General features: G+C 28.8%; 2 protein-coding genes across 12 annotated transcripts in view; one reads left to right on the top strand and one right to left on the bottom strand.

The window, feature by feature from the left end:
• LOC126851785 (synapse-associated protein of 47 kDa) overlaps positions 1–24,366 on the bottom strand; it is a 132,282-nt gene that overhangs the window by 22,711 nt on the left and 85,205 nt on the right. For all 5 annotated transcript variants that reach the window (XM_050596111.1, XM_050596110.1, XM_050596109.1 and 2 more), the window contains exon 5: positions 18,221–18,361. In XM_050596111.1, coding sequence (XP_050452068.1) covers positions 18,221–18,361 — 141 coding nt within the window. The remainder of the gene's footprint in view (positions 1–18,220; positions 18,362–24,366) is intronic.
• Positions 436–16,912, top strand: LOC126851792 (17-beta-hydroxysteroid dehydrogenase 13-like). Of its 7 annotated transcripts, none has more exons than XM_050596127.1 (8): positions 436–849; positions 10,866–11,012; positions 12,047–12,201; positions 12,325–12,502; positions 13,688–13,817; positions 13,901–14,021; positions 14,258–14,383; positions 14,564–16,074. In XM_050596127.1, the coding sequence occupies exons 2-8, from the start codon at positions 10,872–10,874 to the stop codon at positions 14,631–14,633; spliced, it is 921 nt and encodes a 306-aa protein (XP_050452084.1). In that variant the 5' UTR covers positions 436–849; positions 10,866–10,871; the 3' UTR covers positions 14,634–16,074. The 7 variants fall into 7 exon arrangements, with proteins under 7 accessions (XP_050452084.1, XP_050452086.1, XP_050452082.1 ...); XM_050596129.1 differs by lacking the exon at positions 436–849 and adding an exon at positions 872–893 and having other exon boundaries at positions 14,564–16,075; XM_050596124.1 differs by lacking the exons at positions 436–849; positions 13,688–13,817 and adding exons at positions 7,399–7,704; positions 12,745–12,874 and having other exon boundaries at positions 14,564–16,079.

The raw sequence follows: 24,366 nt of genomic DNA on the forward strand, positions 1-24,366 counted from the left end.
GTAATATTTACCTGAAGAAAAAGATTTTATTATAATTATTTTTATTTCTATTGTATGCTGCGGTGCTTTTGCACTTTACAAGCAGCATGTTTAAAAGGTATTTTTCTATTTCTTCTATTTTAAAAGGTATTTTTATTATTCTGCAATAATTTTTTTTTATCCAATTCGGATTAAAATAACTTGAAATAACTTAAACCTCTTAAAAAAGCCTTAACGGGAGAAAGCTTCTCCAATAACAATTATGTAAAAAAATAATTTTGTAGTTTTCACGTGTATTAAGCGAATAAATAATTTTTGAAAAAAATCTCATTTATATTTGATCCACTGGAACACATATTGCAGATGTTCGATATTATTTAAAATATATTTTATCCTATCCTTACGCGCGCGCTTTACGTACGCAACGTTTAACATTATACTATGTTATATAACTATAACATTCGGCAGAAGCGAGATAATATTAATAAAATTTATTCCCATTTTATCACAAAGCGATATGAAGAAATGGTGGCAAGGTCAAGAAACATGTGTGTCTCAAAAAACCTTGTTGCGAAATGAATCACTTCCTCATTGTTTTTCAATAATAACAAGTTTAGAACATGCGAGAAAATAAGATAAGAGCGGCAAGAGCGTACAACTCATCGCAGATTGCTTTCGAATTCGGATCAATCGCTGTTGAAGTCATTTGTACTAACACAGTCTCTTTTTCGCTTCCTTCGTTTGCAATCGCGAGCTGCTTTTATTAGCTAAATTCTAGCGCGAGTTATCTCTGTAAAATAGACATATAAATATTCTGTAAACAGTGTATTGTTTATTGTTTCGAGTGGGACTCAATTATCAGATTGAAAGGTAATATATTACGACAAACGAGTTTGGAGGGTGATTAAAATCAAGTAAATAAAGTAAATCTTACCATATTTCTATTTAACTATTTCGATTTCTTGCAATAAAAATGATAAATAAAAGTTTAAAAAGTTATAAAAAACTGTCTTCTCAAAAAATATTTCTATCCGCAAAAGACTCTTCTCCTTATAAAAAAGGTATAATAATGTATACAAAAAAAAAAATATATAACAAGAAAACCTTTTCTCACAAAGTCTTATTTAATTATTCATAAACTGATATTTTGTTCGTAAAAATATCTGTGAAAAATAATAAAACATAAAACGAATAAAGCAAAAATTTATGTAAAAATAATTGTATTTAATACGAATATGTGTATACAATGCTTTTTATTTAATATTAAAAATTATTATAAAGTAATATAATATTATAAAGTAATATTAGGAACAGCGAAGTTTATGTTTATGTTGTATTTCTTGTAAAGTAAACGTAAAAAAACTTTGTTTTTCGTTATTGGTCATAAATATTTTGTAATTAATCGGTTCCATCTATTTCTCGCAACTTCTTATTTTTTTCTCATTAATCTTTATTTCCGTAAATAAATATATGTAAAGTAAAAAATATTATTTATTAGCGCAAAAACTACACTCCTCTTACGCCCATGCATGCAAATGTCGTAAACAGCCTTTCAATCAAAAAATAATAGATTGCAGGATAAATTTTAACATCAAACTTCGATATGTCATATGTCTTAAACTTACGTCGCCGGAAAAAGTGATGTAATATTGATAAAATTTATTCTCATTTCATCATAAAGCAATACGAGGAAATGGTGGTAAAGTCGGGAAACATGTGTGTCTCAATGAAAAAAAAACTTGGTACAAAATAAATCGCTTCGTCATTGCTTCTCAGTGATAAAAAGTTTAGATGCTCAGAGTTAATTGCCCTTTTCAGGCCGATATCGAAAGCGACATTCCATTATCGTTCAAGGTTCGAGCCGCCGATCGCACGTAAAACGCTATGCCTCAGAAGCGTCTCGATCTAAAAAAATATACTACAATCGTATCTTCCGTCAAATCGTCATTAAAATTTCTTTTACCTATATTATTATTTCTTAAATATATTATTATAATATATATAATTAATAATAGATATATTAATAATAGACAAATTTTCTGGCATATTAATAATACATATTAATAATAGACAAATGATTTGGCAAAGCAAATTTTAACGACAAAGATCTTAGCTCAGATATATTTTAAATCCTGAGGCATAGCGTAATACATACGATCGGCTCACGGTCGTCGAGTCTCGAAGTGGGGTGGGGGATAGTGGGAGGGGATCGTAAGTATCATTTCAGAATCTTCAGATATCGGCTCGAAAAGAACACGACCTACAGTGCTTCTAATCTCCAGTGAATTTTGATCGTCGAATCAAAGTGTAATACAACTCGCTTCTCCACTGTCGCGATATAATTTCATTAAAGTATTGCCAAGTAAGAATAAATAATAAATACTGAATAATTTCAAACACAACATCAACTATACTTTGACGATCGATATTTGACGTTCTGATAAGACTCTAACAGCTGTCTCGACACAAACAATATCCGTAGCTGTCAGACCATAAATTCATCAAGGAAAATTCGTAGCAAGTTTCGGAAATAATTATTGTTAGGACTATTGCAGATAATTATGAAGAAACTATACGATGGCATGCTCCTTTTGGCAGAAATATTATTTCTTATTTTGAAAGTCCTTTATTTCTTTTGCGAGAGCGTATTTACGATATTTATTCCAACAACAAGAAAAAGCGTTGCTGGTGAAGTTGTTTTGGTACGTACGGAATTCATCAATGTATGCATGATATAGAAAATTAATATTAAATATTAATTATATACTATAAAAAAAAAAGTTCTAAAACTTGGACTATTTTCAAATCGCTGAAAAATCATCGTGATATAACATGAAGAGAACATTTTTCAAGTTTAAAGTTTCCTTTAACACGCCATCAATAATTTTTTTCAAAATTAAAAAAAAAAAAAATTTTTCTTCCTTGTTCTGTGCTTTAGAAAAAAAACACTGTTTTGTTCTTTAAAATTACGTGTTTTTAAAAAAATGAGAAGATAAGATTTTTTAAAACCACTTATAGTACCACGTTGAGACTTCAAGCTGTAAAAATGCTTTTTAAATTTTGTGCCTACGATGATTTTTCGTCGAAATTCAGCGGTTTAAAAATAGCCCAATTTTTAGGAAAATGTTCTCTTTTTTTTTTTTTTTAAGTATTGTATATTGCGATAGATAACAGGTGCGGGCCACGGTATCGGGAAAGAATTAGCGATTGGTTATGCATCGTTAGGAGCAACAGTGGTATGCTGGGATATGAACGAAGAAACCAACAAGCAAACGGTGAACGAGATTAAAATGATAGGGAAAAACACTGCATACGCCTATCAGTAAATCAATATTGTTGATTTCATAAAATAAAAATCGAATCAAATAGTTTACGCGCATTACAATTAACTACACACGTCTAACTATTGTCAACGCTGATTACAAATTTGATCGGTATTTTTATAGATGCGATGTAACAAACAGGAAAGAAGTCTTTAAAGTAGCGGAAAAAGTAAGAAAAGAAGTCGGTGACGTTACTATTTTGGTCAACAATGCCGGTACACTGTTTGTTAAAAAACTCCTAGATCAAAGTGCCGATGAAATTAGACGAGTTATAGATGTCAACTTAATATCGCATTATTGGGTAAATAATATATTTGCGATGTATATTACAGTTAAGAGATATATGTATATAAAATAATTGCTAATGCAATTTAGATTATTTTTTAAAAGAGAGATACGCGGTAAAAATTAATTTACTACATTTACAATTGAAACAAATTTAAGAGACAAAATACACATACAAGTTCACGCACACACGCACCCGCATATATGTACGTAATAAGCCTCCACAAATTGTCTCAAATAAAATAGAATTACTTTTAGATGTTGCAAGCTTTTTTACCAAATATGATTGAAAAGAATGACGGTCATGTTGTGGCGATCTCATCAGTAACAGCATTCGTAGGCGCTACGCATGGCACGGTTTATTGCCCCACAAAATCTGCGGTCAAAGGTAATTAAATCTTATCATACTTTTGCGTGTGTATAGTGTATTAAGGATGTATGTGACATGTATCGAAATACTAACAAAAGCATTAAAATTTCATAGATTGTTCTACTATTTCTTCTGAATATTTCTGCAAAAACTAAGCACAATTCTCTTAACGGTTTGGAAGTTATTTAAATTTAAAGTTACTATTGATTCTTATGGAAAATCATCTATTGTAGCACTTATTGACAAATTTGACAAAGAAAAAATATTACCAATGAAGTAAAAATTTTCACATATATTAAGGAAATTCTAATAAATATTTATGCAAAACTTGATTTAGATCCACTAATTCGTTTAAAAGTTATTTATTAAAAATTGTAGAAAAATATTTGTCTCTTTTTCTCTTTCTGCAAATTACTCGTTTTTCTTTGTTTTTTGCAGTTGATTTCAGAGGATATTCACGATCAAAAATTTTTGCCATAAATTAGGACAAATATTGATTACAACTATTTTCTTTTACGAAGACGTCAAAATCCATATTATTTTGTGATATTTTAATTTTTTTCATAACTCGAATTTATTTTTTTAATTTTTCAAGCAATATAAACGTAAGAAACATGTTTTCTTTTTAATTTTGACAATTTTTTTGCTACTATTGCACATCCAGAACATCCTTAATATTATAAATAAACGAACATTGTATTCAAAATAAAGAAATATAATTGCAAAACATGTTTTTCTATTATTTTCTTCATGTTCGTGTTACAGCACTTATGGAAGCCATCAACAATGAATTGCGTACATATAGCAAAGGAAAATCCTCGATTAAATTTACTACCGTTTATCCGTCTCTAGTACATACTGGACTTGCCAAATGGACAAACATAAGGTTGATATAATGATATTAAGTTAACGAATTATAATCAATATTTCGTAATAATGATGGTGTGGAAATTTATAGTTTTAATTTTATTCATACATTTTAAATTAGCATGTAAAACACTAATGTTTTTCATTTTCATAAATTTTACATGATACACACATACACACACACACATCCACAAAATATTATATATTACAGTAATTTTTAATATTTTAGTATTTTAAGTATTTTTATAATAATTATTGCTGATAGATAATTTTATAATAGATTTCCAAGTATGTTGGGAGGGCTTTCACCACAGAAAGCAGCTTCACTAATAATCGATGCGCAAAGACAAAATTTCAAAGAAAGAAGTATACCTTCATATTGGCTGCCAATATTACAATTAAAGAGGTAAATTGTGCAAATAGAAATTCTATTATTAAATGCGCATAATATATTTTCAAAAAATCATTATAAATGGTAATGAACTACAAAGCGATTCATAAATCGTTAATAAATGCTGTTGTACTACGATTATATTATTTCCCTCTATATAATCTCTATAATAAAAATGAAATATTTTGTTTTCAGTATTTTACCCAACAAGATATTTTGGTGCCTATATAATTCCTTAGGTATATGCGCTGATGCAGAAGATTAAAGAATATGAAAAAGGATGGGCCTATGTACATCATTACATATAAATATATGTGTCTCTTACAATATACAGGATGAATCATTAGAAATTTTCTTCTAAGATATTTTCATAAATATTTACACAAAAACATTTAGGATAAAGGCAGATAATTTTTTAAAAGACTATATATTTTTCAGTTCTAGATTTTTGTTTTTTTTTTTTTTTTGATAAAAGCATTAAAAAGTTTTATTTAAGACATCTCGAATCTTTTAAATGGAGAGCCCCCTTTTAATCAACTATAATTATCAGGATAAAAAGACAAATCCAATGCTCTATCTCTATAACATCGTGACCGTGGGATGATTTTGTAAAGAAAAAAATCTAGAAAAACAAAAAAAAAAAATAGTAGATATGTAATAAAAGTAATTTCTCGAACAAAATAAATTAATTTCAATAAAATATTTAATAATCAAAGTATTTCTCATTCATTTCATAGCACTTTTGAATGTGTTTATAAAAAGTATTTAAAACATAAAAAACATATGTATTTAATTATTAGAAACCTTTATATAATTATGAATGAGACAAATTACGAATAATGAATATTTATAACAAGGAATAATATTGGTACTAATATCAAATTGTAAAAGTTCCCAAAATTTCTATTAATAATTTTCATTCAAATAATTAATTTGTCTGACGATTAACAAGAACTAGTTTTATTTTAATATTAAGAAGAGCTCGCAATCTTTATCGAATCGTTTATTTATGCAAGTTATCATTTAAACCATTAAATATATATATATATATATATATATATATATATATATATATATATATTAGTGAAATAAACAAATTATTCGTTATCTAAATTGTCTCATTTGGACACCTTCACCACCAAGAGCAAATCCTTTCTTTATGCCTTTCCGGCATTTCCTGACATTTCAATGCGCTTAGAATATCTAGTAATTAATCGGACAACCTCCTCGCTTATTAAGAAGCACATGACAGCTTTCGTTTTTATTTTTATTGAAAGTTAGGGAAATATAGTCAAATATTGTATAAGTACTTCGGAACATAACAGTCTTTATGTACAATCAAAATTTTATAGTGTACATACACATAACGGAGATATTGTTTTGTATGCAGATGTGACACTAGAATTCTGATTGCACGTAAATATTCTTTTGTTACTGTTTTTTTAAGTTCTCATAAAAGATATTCAAATATATTTGAAAAAGCTTCGATTACATTACGGTTATGATATTTCGTGATATTTGTATTTGTAACGTAAAATATTTCTATCCGCAAAAGACTTATCTTCTTACAGAAAAAAAGGTATAATAATTTTTACAAAAAAGTATAACAAGAAAAATATTTTGTCACTAGTCGGTTTCATTCTATTTCAAGCATTAAAATGTTCTTTTCACTTTGTGTCTATGATGATTTTTCCTCAAGATTCAGCGAATTGAAAATAGCCTAATTTTTACAATATAAAAAGTTCTCCATTTATTCTTAAATATAGTATATTGTGTCGATGAGCAGTAAATCTAACGAGGAATCTCCGCATCGTTACATATTCACTATATATTGAGTACATATTCGATTGCAATATAAAAAGTTTTATTATATTTAAATGCCATAGTGTTTCCAAATACTCATAATAGATTCGAACAAATACTGCAGATGTTCGGTATTACTTAATTTATATTTCATCCTAGCCTTACGTGCGCAACATTTAACATTATAACTATAACATATACGGCAGAAACGAGTTAATATTGATAGAATTTATTATTGTCATTTATTATTGTCATAAAGCGATACTAAAAATAATGACAAGGTTAACGAGAAATATGTGTGCTGCAATAATAATAACAAAAAAAGTGTTATATATCGTTATATATCGTTTCGTAATTGTTTTTTCAATAATAACAAGTTTAAAACATGCGAGAAAATAAGATAAAAGCGGCAAGAGCGTGCAACTCATCGCAGATTGCTTTCGAATTCGGATCGATCGCTGTTGAAGTCATTTGTGCTAACACAGTCTCTTTTTCGTTATCGCTTCCTTCGTTTGCAATCGCGAGTTATTTTTATTAGCTAAATTCCAGCGCGAATTATCTCTGTGAAATAGACATATAAATATTCTGTAAACAGTGTGTTGTTTATTGTTTCGAGTGGGATTCAATTATCAGATTGAAAGGCAATATATTACGACAAACGAGTTTTGGAGGGTGATTAAAATCAAGTAAATAAAATAAATCTTACCATATTTCTATTTAACTATTTCGATTTCATGCAATAAAAATGATAAAAGTTTAAAAAATTATAAAAAACTGCCTTCTCAAAAAATATTTCTATTCGCAAAAGACTTATCTTCTTACAAAAAAGCTACAATAATTTTTACAAAAAAATATAACAAGAAAAATATCTTGTCACTAATTGATTTCATTTAAACCTTAATTATTCTACATTTTGATTTGAATTCTAATTTAAATTAAATTTTTTAATTTATACCTCCTAATAAAATTTATCAACAACGATATAAAATATTTAAACATATATAAAAATATTTAAATTAAGTATTTCCATTCGTGGATCATGAAATTAATTAACAAGTTCCTTTAATTTTTTAAAATGTTGCCAAATTTTTTATTTTTAATGTTTCTACATTTATTATTTTAATTAAAACTTTTTTCATTAAAATAATAGGGTATCTAATCCTAATTTCTAATAAAATTTATTTAAATAAATTTTATAAATAATTTTAAACATTAATTTCCTAATTTTATCATATTTCACCATAAATAAAATTTTAAATTATTTATTATTTTTTATTTATAAATATATAACTTTAATTAATTAAATTTCATTCTACTTCTCGCAACTTCTTAAGTTTTTTCATTTCTCCTTATTTCGGTAAATAAAAATATGTGTAAAGTGAAAAATATTATTTATTAGCGCGTAGGCTGCGCGCCTCTCACGCCCATGCATAATGTAAACAGTTTTTTTCAATCAAAAAAATAAGATTGTCAGATACGTAAACTTTAACATCAAATTTCGATATGTTATATCTTTGAAACCTAATGTCATCCCTCATCCATCCCTTCTTTCTTGTGGAGAATTACTCAAAAAGACACACTCTTCCCTACGATATATTTAAGTGGCGATAAAATCGGTGATGTGTAACCTTTTATGCAGCTTTACCATATTATTATAAATATATTGTAATATATATTATTATTATTTTTATTTCCAAAGATGCAGTATCATAAGCATCTCTCCTCGTCAAACAACTACTCTAATTTCGGCGATAATACTGGAGCGCAAGCTCCTGCAAACGAGCAATTAGCGTAATATGCATTGACACCCATCCCCTCCCTCCCCCCTCCTCCTCATATATCTCATCTCGTTACGCCAAGTGATCGACAGCTGTGAATAAAAATCTGACACGACCTCTTTTTTAAGTATAAAAATTCTCGATTATCTCGCCGTTTACTCTCCTTCGACTTCACTTTCACTTGTAACAAGTCCATTCGGACACCCAAAAGTGCCAGACTATGCACGTATTCACAATTCGTAATCATAAAGAGTATAAGGGTCCAAATCTGATCAGTCAAATCAGACGAATCCTTCATCTACATTATTCATGAATTATAAACAATTCGCGATTACGCGCTTAGTCGAGCGTTAGCTAAGAACTGTATCGTATATTATTAATGAGTATTAGACTGTCTTGGTAGTAAGGCGTTCTTTAAGTTAAGCTGTGCATATGTACGTGCATATGTATTTCATGCTTTTGATATATGTAGATCATTTGAAAAGTAATGCACATTGTAGTAAGGATGGACTTAATCCTGCAATCTCAATGACATTTTTGGACAGTTGTAGTGGAGAAATTAAGGAAGTGATACCTGATCTAAAAAACTTTCATCAAGTGCGTGTCATTGCGAATTGAAGAATCTTAGAAATGGCGTCTGCAGAAATCCTCAGATACTGTGACTCGTCAAGATCAACTATTGGGTTGGCAACCAAGTTCCCGCCGTTTTTTTTTTCAAAAGTTTATTTTTCAATAAAAATTAACAACTAATTAACCAATAATGTATTCTCCCTTGTTGTTTACAACTTCTTCCCAAGGTTCAACAAGATTTTCAATACCTCGTTGGTAGAAATCACCTGGTTTCGACTCGAAAAATTCATCCAACCAAGCTCTCAATTCTGCATCAGTATTGAACAAAACTCCGCGCATAGCATTTGAAAGAGATCGAAAGAGGTGGAAATCCGAGCTGTTGCGGCCTTAGAATCTTGATTAAAAGCAAAAAGAAGGAGGTGTCGAAAATGCTCATTTTTCTCAACTTGACATTCCATTTTAATGATCTGAAAATTAACATAAATTAATTCGAACAAAAAAAAAACAGATTCCGGACAAAACATCCTCTTTCGAATGATTTAAGACATTATGCCAGAAACATTTAATGACATGCGGAATGTTAAAATTTAAAAAAACGGCGGGAACTTAGTTGCCAACCTAATACATTAAGCCAAACTTATTTTTTTCTGCAAATTGTTCGTCCAAATATGGAATGCTCCTATTCCATATTTACTGAAAGTAACAGAGCTGTAGTAAAGATTCTGGGCATCATAAACTTCACTGCAACACTGTAAATGTTCGTTGGATCGACCACGTAAAGGTTCGACTTTGATCTACAATCGTCATGTATGACAGTATCTGAAGCATCCGCAGAGGCCATTTCTACCACTCGTCACAATTGACATGCACTATGGAAGTTTTTTAGATTACGTATCGTTTTTTCAAGTCCTCTATTAAACTGTCTAAAAATGTCGTTGAGATTGCATCAGTTCGCGGCGTTACTACAATGTGCATTACTTCTCAGATGATCTACGTAGCACCGTTTTGCTGAAATATGCAGTTTTATTAGCTTGAACACTGTTGCACATTTCGTCGCTTACACTTACCACATTCTACGCACGTGTCTTCTTAACCACGAGACTTTCTTCCGATTTACGGTGATTAATTATTAATATATTCTATCAGCTGAAAACAAATTTTTATAGTATTCCTACAGTGAATTTTGATCACCAAATAAAAGGAAACTTGCGTTTCCGCTGTTGTGTGATTCATTGTCACGGAATTACAATCATTAAAGTATTAAGTAGCCAAACAAGCATAAGCTCTGAGTTATCAAAACACGGAATTACAATCATTAAAGTATTAAGTAGCCAAACAAGAATAAGCTCTGAGTTATCAAAATATCAACTATATCTTGACAACTGAGCCAGAAGGCTTTACTAGATCTCGAGAAACAATATCTATAGCTACCAAACCATGCAGTAAATTCATCAAGAAAAATTTGTAGCAAGTATAATCCAAAATAATTATTATTCCAGATAATTATGAAGAAACTATACGATGGCATGCTCCTTTTGGCAGAAATATTATTTCTTATTTTGAAAGTCCTTTATTTCTTTTGCGAGAGCATATTTACAATATTTATTCCAGCAACAAGAAAAAGCGTTGCTGGTGAAGTTGTTTTGGTACGTACGGAATTCATAATATACGCATAGATATAGAAAATTAATATTTAATATACAGGGTGTCCTAAAAATTTTGACACACCCGAAGTGTGAAGGTAGATTGGGCCAAATTGAATCAAAAAGTCCTATACCATTTTGCAAAATTCGCAACAATTTTTGCGTTATTAATTAAAATATGTGAACTAATGAGCGCGTTGGAAAGTGATAGGCCGGTAGGTACCGGCAGGCATGTACGACGGATTACTTGTGTACGTTTTTTTAGCAACGAAGGTATCATCTAAGCAAGAGGTGACAGCGTGACTCCACCTCTCGCTTAGATGATGCTTTTGTTACTAAGAGCTTTTCGACTCAGTTTGGTCCAATCTACCCTTCACACTTCGAGTGTGCCAAAATTTTTAGGACACTCTGTATACACTATTCCAAAAAAAAATAGGGAACACTTTTTATTCCCTAAAAATTGAGCCAAATTGCTGAAACTCGGCAAAAACTAAAAAAACATTTTAAAGTTTAAAGCTTCAACTTTAACATGCTATCAATGATTTTTTTTCAAATTTCTTTTTCTTCCTTGTTCTGGGCTTTAGAAAAAAACATATTTTTTTGTTTCTTAAAATTATGTATTTTTGACGTATTTTTTAAATATAAGAAAATAATAAATTTTTTAAAAATCATCAATAGCATGCTAAAGTTGAAACTTCAAGCTTTAAAATGTTCTTTTGATTTTGTGTCTATGATGATTTTTCGTCGAGATTCAGCGAATTGAAAATAGCCTAATTTTTAGAATATAAAAAGTGTTCCCCATTTATTCTTAAATATAGTATATTCCGATAGATAATAGGTGTGAATCGTTTATTTTCAAATCTAATTATTGTTCGATAAAAAATTATTGATTATTTATTTTTTATATAATATTTTTATATATTATATATAATATATAATTCTTATATAAATTGGGCAAAAATTTGTAAACTATAAAATTTATGATAATAATATATAATTCACGCGATGCGGCCTACTTAATACATAGTTTGCGACAGGTAACAGGTGCGGGCCATGGTATCGGGAAAGAATTAGCGATTGGTTATGCATCATTAGGAGCAACAGTAGTATGTTGGGATATCAATGAAAAAACTAATAATCAAACGATGAACGAGATTAAAATGATGGGAAAAAACACTGCATACGCCTATCAGTAAATCAATATTGCTGATTTCATAAAATAAAAATCGAATCGAATAGTTTACGCGCATACAATTAACTACACACGTCTAACTATTGTCAACGCTGATTACAAATTTGATCGGTATTTTTATAGATGCGATGTAACAAACAGGAAAGAAGTCTTTAAGGTAGCGGAAAAAGTAAGAAAAGAAGTCGGTGACGTTACTATTTTGGTCAACAATGCCGGTACACTGTTTGTTAAAAAACTCCTAGATCAAAGTGCCGATGAAATTAGACGAGTTATAGATGTCAACTTAATATCGCATTATTGGGTAAATAATATATTTGCGATGTATATTACAGTTAAGAGATATATGTATATAAAATAATTGCTAATGCAATTTAGATTATTTTTTAAAAGAGAGATACGCGGTAAAAATTAATTTACTACATTTACAATTGAAACAAATTTAAGAGACAAAATACACATACAAGTTCACGCACACACGCACCCGCATATATGTACGTAATAAGCCTCCACAAATTGTCTCAAATAAAATAGAATTACTTTTAGATGTTGCAAGCTTTTTTACCAAATATGATTGAAAAGAATGACGGTCATGTTGTGGCGATCTCATCAGTAACAGCATTCGTAGGCGCTACGCATGGCACGGTTTATTGCCCCACAAAATCTGCGGTCAAAGGTAATTAAATCTTATCATACTTTTGCGTGTGTATAGTGTATTAAGGATGTATGTGACATGTATCGAAATACTAACAAAAGCATTAAAATTTCATAGATTGTTCTACTATTTCTTCTGAATATTTCTGCAAAAACTAAGCACAATTCTCTTAACGGTTTGGAAGTTATTTAAATTTAAAGTTACTATTGATTCTTATGGAAAATCATCTATTGTAGCACTTATTGACAAATTTGACAAAGAAAAAAATATTACCAATAAAATAAAAATTTTCACATATATTAAGGAAATTCTAATAAATATTTGTGCAAAACTTGATTTAGATCCACTAATTCGTTTAAAAGTTATTTATTAAAAATTGTAGAAAAATATTATCTATCTCTTTTTCTCTTTCTGCAAATTACTCATTTTTCTTTGTTTTTTGCAGTTGATTTCAGAGGATATTCACGATCAAAAGTTTTTGCCATAAATTAGGAAAAATATTAATTACAACTATTTTCTTTTACGAAGACATCAAAATCCATATTATTTTGTGATATTTTAATTTTTTTCGTAACCCGAATTTATTTTTTTAATTTCTCAAACAATATAAACGTAAGAAACATGTTTTCTTTTTAATTTTGACAATTTTTTTGCTACTATTGTACATCCTTAAAAAAACGCGCTGAAAATTAAATTACTATACATTTGAAATTAATTTAAGTAACTAAATGCATATACATGTACACGTACACACATATATTTGTACGTAACAAACTTCCGTTTTGTCCCTAAATTGTTCCTAAATAAAATAAACTCAAATAAAATCACTTTTAGACATTGCAAGCGTTTCTACCAAGTATGATCGAAAAGAATCACGGTCATGTTGTGGCGATCTCATCATTAACAGCATTCGTAGGCGCTACGCATGGTACGGTTTATTGCCCCACAAAATCTGCGGTCAAAGGTAATTCAATCTTAATTTTGCAGAGCAATATCTTTTTTAATTTGAATACTTTTTCTAATATTTTCTTCATGTGCATGTTATAGCACTTATGGAAGCTATCAGCAACGAATTGCGTACATATAGCAAAGGAAAATCTTTAATTAAATTTACTACCGTTTTTCCGACTCTAGTATTTACTGGATTGTTGAAAAAGATAAGAATAAGGTATGTTTATAAAGTTCACAGATCGTAATTAATATTTCGTAATAGCAATGATGTGTAAAATAGTTATAATTTTATTCATATAATTTATAAATTACCATATAAAATATTAGTATTTTTTATTATCATAGATATTACATTACACACGCACAACTACAAAATATTACATATTGAAGTAATAAGATATTTTTATAATAATTATTGCTGATAGATAATTTTATTTTATTTGTTAATAATAGATTTTCAAATATAATGGGAGGGATTTCTCCGCAGAAAGCAGCTTCACTAATAATCGATGCGCAAAGACAAAATTTCAAAGAAAGAGGTATACCTTCATATTGGCTGCCAATATTACAATTAAAGAGGTAAATTGTGCAAATAGAAATTCTATTATTAAATGCGCATAATATATTTTCAAAAAATCATTATAAATGGTAATAAGCTACAAAGCGATTCATAAATCGTTAATAAATGCTGTTGTACTACGATTATATTATTTCCCTCTATATAATCTCTATAATAAAAATGAAATATTTTGTTTTCAGTATTGCACCCAACAAGGTATTTTGGTGCATATTTGATTTCTTAGGTCTCGGCGCTGATGAAGAAAATTAAAAAATTTTAAAAATATGGGCCTGTATACATATCATTACATATTTATATCTTACAATATACATGTTATATATGCAGAGTCTTCAAAGTCTATCCCTCACCAATATTTTGAAAACGGCACAAAATTATGAAAAACTGAAATACGCATTCAATTATTTCAAAGGGCAAATCATTTTAAGGGGGTTGGCCGCGTTGCCCCCTCCAAGGGGATGCTCCAAGAAAACCCCAATTCAAAAATTTCAAACGAAACTTTCCATATTGTAGTATATAGTTTGAAAGGTCATAAAAAAAGAAGTTTTTTTTTGCGTAAACCGGAGGTTGATACATTGACCCGTTTGGGAATTAAGATCAAATTTCAGTCAAATTTCAAAAGATCGTTCCATTTGGTCAAAGTTTTGAAATATTTTTAAATACTTTCCATAAAGACATTCAAATATCTCTCTCTTTTTTTTTAAGGAAATTAAAAAATTGTTTAATTCAAGATAATGACAAAACATTTTTTTACGAAACCAAGATCCAGTCTGAATTATTTTGTGGAAAGGACTTGAAAAATGAACTTTTACATCCCAAACGTTTTTTTTTTTTTTTTAGAATTTTCCAAGTGGAAGTAATGTTTTTTTGAAAATTGTAACTTTTTCGAACTTTGACCCTAAATAATTCTCGAATGGGTCAATTTCCGATTTGCGCCAAAAATTTTCTTTTTTATGCCCTTTAAAGTATACTACAATATGGAGGACTCCATTAAAAATTTTTAGGTTGAGATCTTCCTGTGGCACTTCCTCGAGGAGGCAACTCCTTCAATCCCCTTCAAAGAGTAGCCTCCCGAAATGATTAAACACATATTTCGCGTTTTTTCATAATTTTGAACCGCTTTCAAAATATAAAAGGTAAAGACAGACTTTATAGACACCCTGTATATAATTATGTTGCAATCTCTTATAGCAACTATCGTTGTTTTATTAAAATAAAAAAAAAAACAATTTAGACAATTTAGACAATTCTTATAATTCTATGTACATATAAAATGTTCGAATATCTAAAATGTGTCAAATCTCCATCCCCAAATTCCATTGCAAATTTATCGGTAATTTATTTAAATATATAAATTTTGCTACCAGACGTTTTAATGTTTAATTAAATAACTACAATAAATCTTGTTATATTTATAACCAACAATTTTAATTTTCTGTGTACCTGCCACGCAAGTTTAATTACCTCTAAAAAATAAAACATTGCTTGTAACAATAATAATATGCTGTTGCTTTAAATAGTGAGAAAGCGATTTTTGTTTACCTAAATCTTTCAGTACTACTGTCATGCACGCTTGCTAAATTCATTTTACAGAGTCCTTTGTATGACAAAATTCGTCAACGATATTTTGTCAGACTTTGCTCGCACGATGGACACTCAAATGCAAATACTTTAATAAAGGTGATTTTGCGTCCAGCGTGCGAGAGTAGAAATTTAATAAAAAGACAATTGTTTTCAACACTATATATGATTTAAAAAATTCACATGCGCAAAAACGCACAATGCAACTGTCAAGTATGAAAAAAATTTAAATTCTAAAGAAATCAAGGTGTTTTTCTACGCGTCCTTTGGGTGAATAAAATAACGCACATAGAAATTCAGAGAGATGTCTGAATTTAATTAGTCTTTTCAGAAGCAATTTTCACGTCGAATAAGAGAAATTATAATTAATGCTATAATCAATGTTTGATTGTTAATGTATTGTATTCCGATTCGCGCTACTTTCAAAAACTAAAGATTTTGCTATTATATAGGGGAAAGAGTAAAACCGGATACTTTATTGGATTTGCCTTCCTATAAAAAAGAGGGTAAAAAAAATTATATGAGGTGTCCGATTTTGTCCCAACACGAGAAAAGTAACAAATAATGGCGACTGTATACATTTCGGCGTACAAAGAGACGATCAAAACTAGTGCGACATACTCTGTAATACATGCAGAATACATACTGCATTTACCAAAACAGATGTTCTGTGTGGAAAAAGTCCACGATGATTCGATTGTTGCTTCAATATCGATCTTTTTCAGCCCAAAAAACCGTGGACTTTTCCCAAAAAAGAAATATCGTGTGCACGTGGGTATAGCTTATCTTAAAATAATGATGGCGTCAATTTAATTAATAACACGAGTTGATTAAAGATAGCAACATTTATCACGAACAAGCAGAGATATAGATTAAGAAAACTTTCAGATTTTGGAAAATTTTTTGTAATACCATTTTTTTCACGGAGAACACACAAAGAAACTAGGGTAGAGGTATTTTAATTAATAACAAGAGAATTTCGTAAACCCGAAAATTCTGATTTTAGTAAAATTTTGTCTGTGTAAAAAAAGTAAATAAATAATTTTTGATATTTTCAGTTTCAAAAATAATGATGGCCTCAATCTAATTAATAACACGAGTTGATTAAAGATAGCAACATTTATCACGAAGAAACAGAGATATAGATTAAGAAAATTTCCAGATTTTGGAAAATTTTTTGTAATACCATTTTTTTTCACGGAGAACACACAAAGAAACTAGGGTAGAAGTATTTTAATTAATAACAAGAGAATTTCGCAAACCCGAAAATTCTGATTTTAGTAAAATTTTGCCTGTGTCAAGAAAATAAATAAATAATTTTTGAAATTTTCAGTTTCAAAAATAATGATGGCCTCAATCTAATTAATAACACGAGTTGATTAAAGATAGCAACATTTATCACGAAGAAGCAGAGATATAGATTAAGAAAATTTCCAGATTTTGGAAAATTTTTTGTAATACCATTTTTTTTCACGGAGAACACACAAAGAAACTAGGGTAGAGGTATTTTAATTAATAACAAGAGAATTTCGTAAACCTGAAAATTCTGATTTTAGTAAAATTTTGCCTGTGTAAGGAAAGTAAATAAATAATTCTTAAAATTTTCAGTTTCAAAAATCAATTTCAATTTTCTCAATGCGTCTCGAAAATTATTTAAGATATCAAAAAATGTTTTATACAAAAAAATGTTCTAATTATTACAAAATTTTAATTATAAAAGCACCTCTATGTCACTTACCTTAATGTCAAAAATAAAAAAAATAATTTTTATAAAAAAATATTTTTGAAGTATAAAATTGTATAAAAAAAATTTTTTTTTTAAATTTCTTTTAATAAATATATTTTTCAAAATTTTATTAACATAAATTTGTAAATTAATAAAGATATTCTTACAATAAAATTTATGCATAAAACATTTTTTGTGATATCTTGAATAATTATCGAGATGTACGGAAAAAAGTTAAAAATTATTTTAAATATAAGAGATGGTTTCACCTCCTACAATAGTTTTTCAGCATCAACCGTAAAAACTTCTAAAGTTTTTTATAAATTTCATCTACTTACCCCTTCTACATGTGTGCAAAGTTTTATTAAAATCAAAAAATGAGATTTCGCGAGGTTTCCTTGTAAGCTCGCGACAAAGATACGAGTTTGAGAGGAGATTGCGGCACGTGAGCAAAGTTTCCTAAATATCTCGAAGTAGCTTTACCAAGTCTTTACGTATAATAAAATGAAAGAAGGAACCGGTAATCACTCACGGTTGAGAGTGACAGGCACTCCTCGCGTAGCGCATCCTCGTTCGGCGCGCCGACCCAAGGTGCAACAGCCTCGCCCTTCTCGCCCGCCTGCTTGCTGGCGATGAAAGCCTCCTGTTCCTTATTGAGTTCAGCGATCAGCCTCTGAAATAAAAAAATTAATTCCGTGACATATCACAGAGAACTCGGACAAAATCGACGATACTACTCGGTTATTATAAAAGCGAGAGCTTTTACGTGACGGAAATAACGCGGTAGGTGCGCGATGTATTTTTCACTTCGTTCCTCGCGAGATTTTATTACCACACGAATGACATCCTGTCATTTGCTGTCGTGAATTCGTTTTCATTTGAATGTTATTTAGCGCTGAAAGTAGCGTGTCTCTATAACGAGTTGCGAAAATATACGAGAGTGGCGTAGTGTAATGGACTATTTTTCTCTTCCAAAAAAGGGAGATGGATTTTTGTGAAAAAAAAAACACTTTACATAAATTCAGCTGATTTAGAGGAGCTTTTTATAAGTCCATGAATAATCTAGAATTTTTTATCCTCCCAAAGTAATTATATGTGCGCGAAAATATAGAAATATGAAGAAACTCTACTCTACCTCATACTTGTATAGGGTGTCTACTCAAATCTTGTAGAATTCCTGAAATTTTATAGATCAATTCTTCGAAATATTTTTGTTCAAAATTGCAGAAAATATTTTAAAGAGAAAATTTCGAAGATTTTTTATTAACTTTTTGAAATGTTTTTTTTATTTTATGCATTTACTGATGTTTTTCATTCATACGAAGAACAAACATAGAGTTATTTAAATATTTCAAGCATTAGATTTGCAAATTTAGTTAAAAAAAAAAAAATTGATAGCCTTAGCAAGATAAACATTCTACACTTGCATAACATTTCCATTTTTTTTTATCATTAAAAATTGTAATAAAGAATATGTTCTGCACATTCTATATTCCGTTAAAACATTAAATATTATAAAAACAGATATATATATATATATATATATATATATATATATTTTATAAACAGATATATATTTATATATATATATATATATTTTTTTTAAATATATTATATATTTAAAATATATATATATATATATATATATATATATATATATATATATTTTATATATATTTATAATATATTTTAAATACATAATTCACTTGGCTTACAATTTAATAGCAAAATGATCAAAGAGAAAATTTAAAAAAAAATTGTCAACACCTCAATAAAATTCTCAGAAATCTCTTTTGTTCCCGAAAAAAATTAGGGAATTAGAGGAAAAAGGAAATCTCTGAAAATTCCGGTCTGAGTTTTCCATGTTTTTTTTTCAGGAAGTAGAGACACTAGAGACCTTCTTATGTATATATCAAAGGATGGAAAACGCAAATATATCAAGATTGAGTCAAAACGTCGGATTTCTCGCTTTACGAGATTAATTATTTACTCGAAAGCCGCTAATGGATGGTCGCTCTTTTCATCTCCAACTTGGAAAAAGCCAAAGCGTGCAAAAAGCGAAACGCGAAATAAAGGATACACGCTGAATACGCGATAGAAGCGCGAGGTCAGCAGAAAGTGCCGAGGACAAGGAGGGAGTTTCTTGCAGCTACGAGGATCAAGCGCGAATCAATGAAGCTGGCCAGATTCGCGATGCATTTATCGCACAGCGACAATGTATTCCATCCAGTATGGGCATTATTAACGGAGGATCGATAGCACCGTTTCGTCGCTGTAGCCAACCATCGCGAAATAACACACTTACAGTTGAAAAATTTCTAATTTCTTGTTAAAAAATTTGTCGATTAAATTTTTTCGGTTAAATACTTAACACATTCATGTGTTAACTTAATATATTGCTGCTGTGTTAATTGAACTCAAATGAATTATGAAAACAATTGAAAGCAAAATGTGAAAATAACTATTAGGTTAGGCAACTAAGTTCCCGCCGTTTTTTTAAATTTTAACATTCCGCATGTCATTAAATGTTTCTGGCATAATGTCTTAAATCATTCGAAAGAGGATGTTTTGTTCTACGGGAATCTGTTTTTTTTTTGTTCGAATTAATTTATGTTAATTTTCAGATCATTAAAATGGAATGTCAAGTTGAGAAAAATGAGCATTTTCGACACCTCCTTCTTTTTGCTTTTAATCAAGGTTCTAAGGCCGCATAAGCTCGGATTTCCACCTCTTTCGATCTCTTTCAAATGCTATGCGCGGAATTTCGTTCAATTCTGATGCAGAATTGAGAGCTTGGTTGGATGAATTTTTCGAGTCGAAACCAGGTGATTTCTATCAACGAGGTATTGAAAATCTTGTTGAACGTTGGGAAGAAGTTGTAAACAACAAGGGAGAATACATTATTGATTAATTAGTTGTTAATTTTTATTGAAAAATAAACTTTTGAAAAAAAGACGGCGGGAATTTAGTTGCCAACCCAATATATGAGAGAATAATTAATTTTATAATAGGAATGAAAAACTGTTTTGTAAATTAATTTTATCATTAAAAATATATTGAGTTTATAGAAAATTTATTTTATAAATTATTATGAAATTTGTATTCATTTCGTGTTGAAATATTAACACACAAATGTGTGTCATCATTTAACATATTACGTTAAAGTAACACAAAAATTTGTTTGGACTCTGTTTGAGACATGCAATTATATTAAATTTAAGCCAAATTTTCCAATGAAACTTCCTTTCCAAGCTTTTCTGTTTTATTCTCTTCCTTTTATTCGCGTTTAATCGGTCGTTAAAAATATGCGAATCTTGCATGATAGAAGGAAGATGTTTGTTGTGTATAAAAATTTAGTATAAAAATTTATTGATAAATGTGTTGCGCAAATGAATTGATAGCGCATGGACGATAACACAAAACGAATATTTCGTAGATCAATGTAAATGCGAGTATTTCGAGGATCGAGATGGCCAGATAATAGACTTTATCTAAATTATCCGGTTTCGATTATTTCCCTTTGCAGCAGAATCGTGATTAATGAGAGTCCGTTTTATTTATATCGAATGAAGGTATCTATAAATCTTTCTCCTACACATTCGTGTCAAGCAAACGAACACTATTATCTGGATTCAGAAAAAAAATACAGTTTACATTACGTTTTTCAGAAGTTGTGTGTATAAAAAAAATATGTATATACAGGGTGAGTCTTTTTAATCTTAACAGATAAATATTCGATTTAAACAAAAAAACTAAAAAAGTATTTTATAGCTTGAAGTTTCAGCTTTAACACACTATTCATAGTTTTTAAATTTTTTTATCTCTCTTATTCTGTGTTTTGAAAAAAATACATTGTTTTGTTCCTTAAAATTACGTATTTTTGACACTATATAAAAATTATCGAAATACTAAAGATACTTATTTGAATTTGTTCAATTTGAAAATGTAATAAAAAATATGGATTTTAATTTAAAAAAATTGACTTTCATTTTAAGTTGACTTTAAATATACGTCTCAAGGTCAAACCAAGGTCACTGTTGTATGTCCTCTATAAACTGCAATTTTTATTTGAAAATTTTTTTTTGTAAAATTGCATATTTTCGAAATATTTGCCTGTCATAAAATGGCAGATATCTTCCATAAAATATTTCAAAAATATTTCATAAAGAATCGAAGATGATTTAAGATTTTTTTTTATCCGAATAAACAATTGCGCTTTCCGCTACTGGACTGAATTTATTTTTAGACATTATTGTGTGCACTAAATTATCCGGAACAACCACAGCTTTCTAATTATCTCTATAGTGTCGCCAACGCGCACTAGCGCGAGTGACATCATCAATTTTCTTTGCATAATTGTTCGTCCGAGAGTTTCATGTGAGCCAATATATGCAATCTATGTATGCAAATTTCTGATTAAAATCAAATATTCATAGATTACGCAAATAATAATATACGTAGAGAAAAACTATTTTCAGCCCTTGTTGTTCAGATGTATGAGAAAAAACAGAAATAAAGATTGAATTAGAATTGGATCTCTTGCGTTACGAGAATAATTATTTATTTATTTAAAAGCCGCTAAAGGATGGTTCCTTTTTTCATTTTTGGTACGCGCAAAAAGTAAAACATAAGTTGGCAAAAAAATAGAAATGCATGTTGGATGCAGAAAAGTGTAGTCGAGAATAAATAGAGAATGTTACAAGCGAGCAGATAAAGTCGAAGTGCTATCAAAACGGCAAAATGATTTATTTTCACGTTCGTGGGAGTCGCTACTATTTTGGCTTATTTTATAATTTATGTTTATCTGCGTGATTTTTATAATGCATAGAGTCACGCAAATTTCTGAGAATTTACTAGAAAATTTACTAGAAAATACACGCTAGAAGTTTATAAGATATAATCTTTTACTATACTAAAAATAAAATTTTTTATTCAAATAAATACATTTCGTTAATTTTAATTTTTTTTATTTAAATAAATATATATTTTGTTCCCAAAAATATATTATAATTTTTTAAAATAAATTATTTAAAATTTTAATATAAAAGAATACTCATTTAAAGATAAGAAATTATTTATTAAAATATAGTAAACCTTGTTTTAAAATAAACAACCAAAAAAATTAAAAAAAGTTTTTTAAAGCAATTTAATATAATAAATTAATATAATAAAGATAAAAAAATTTATTTTTTCTTTTTACAAATAAAAGCACATTTTGTTTTTATTTTATATATTTTACTAATTTAAATATAATTGCTGTTTAATTAAAATAACCAATTTCTTTGCATTTCTACTCAAATAAATAATTCTTAAAAAAAAAAAAAAATGGGTTTAGTATTTTTTCGATATAAGTCACGCAAATTTTTGTTTCATTACAAAATACACGCTAGAAGTTTATAAGATATTATATTTGTCTGATGAGAAAGGCTACTGTTTAGCCAATACGCGATTGTGATACGCAATAGCAATTGATAAATGCAAATTCATAACATCGCTAAATTATCCATAATAGCTTCAGCAATCATTTCTCGAAATAACCGCGATGCGTGTTTTCGCTCGTTGCAAATAGGATATCAACTTTCTTACTGATAACAAAGCGTGCAATCGGCGTATGATGACAGTAACGAAATATCAGCGCAATCTTGAAACGAGAACAAGAAACGCTGTTACTGAGAATTGGAAGGGAAACGTCATATGTGTTCAGGACATAGAACACTCGTCCATATATCTTCAAACCACAGAGTTGGTACTGATCGTTGTAGTTCTGGCTATATATCGATATATCGACAGAAATACATACCGAGTGTCCCAGAAATATCTTTTTATTCGATATAAAAATAATATAATAAAAAATACATAAAATAAATATATAATAAAATCAATATATTCATCATGTTTAATCTTTAATTTTCAGTTTTCACATTATCAAGATTAAAATCGAGCTCTAATTACAAGAATAACTAACCTTAAAAGTTGAGTAATTATAATATACGAAAATAATATATATGTACGTAATTATAATACAAAAGATGTAGTAAATTGTAACATATAGGAGAAAATTAAGAAACTAAATCGTATCGGATTTATCATTAGAACGAGGGCAAGTGTAGAATTAATGGGAGAAAAACAAACGACAGAGAACTATTTAATAAATCAGGGAGAGACGCGGGTTTGTAATCGTTTTAACGGAGATCCGGAATTAAACTCTCTGTGGAGAGGATTGTTCCACTGTTGTTTTACGTCGTTAACGAGACTAATTCGTCGCTTGAAAGTTACAGCACTCTGACGTATAGTGTTAAACGCCGATGATGTTTCTTTGTAATTTCGAACGGAGTTTTAGCGGCTTGATATATTGATTCTTCGCGAAAAATCGCTAAAGGGTGTTGTTTGCATATTAATAGCATTAAAAAGTTTAAAACTGCAGTAATTAAGAAAAGTTAAATATAGATAGTTTAAATAAAGTTTTGTATATTATATAATTATTAAATATAATTGATATATTAAATATATTAAATATATATTTAATTATTAAATATATATTTTATAATTATATTTAATATATGTTTTATAATTATTAAATATATATTTAATATATATTAAATATTTAATAGATATAATGAGTAATTTAATTGTAATTAATATAGATATGATAGAAAAATATTAAAAATTTACAATTAT

Source organism: Cataglyphis hispanica, chromosome 8, assembly GCF_021464435.1.
Source record: "Cataglyphis hispanica isolate Lineage 1 chromosome 8, ULB_Chis1_1.0, whole genome shotgun sequence".
NCBI classification, from domain to species: Eukaryota; Metazoa; Arthropoda; class Insecta; order Hymenoptera; family Formicidae; genus Cataglyphis; species Cataglyphis hispanica.

Coding starts and splice junctions, on each gene's coding strand:
- LOC126851792 (XM_050596127.1), top strand. CDS start 10,872: ATGAAGAAACTATACGATGGCATGCTCCTTTTGGCAGAAATATTATTT. Junction 11,013..12,046: donor TTGCTGGTGAAGTTGTTTTG/GTACGTACGGAA, acceptor AGTTTGCGACAG/GTAACAGGTGCGGGCCATGG. Junction 14,384..14,563: donor CCAATATTACAATTAAAGAG/GTAAATTGTGCA, acceptor TTTTGTTTTCAG/TATTGCACCCAACAAGGTAT.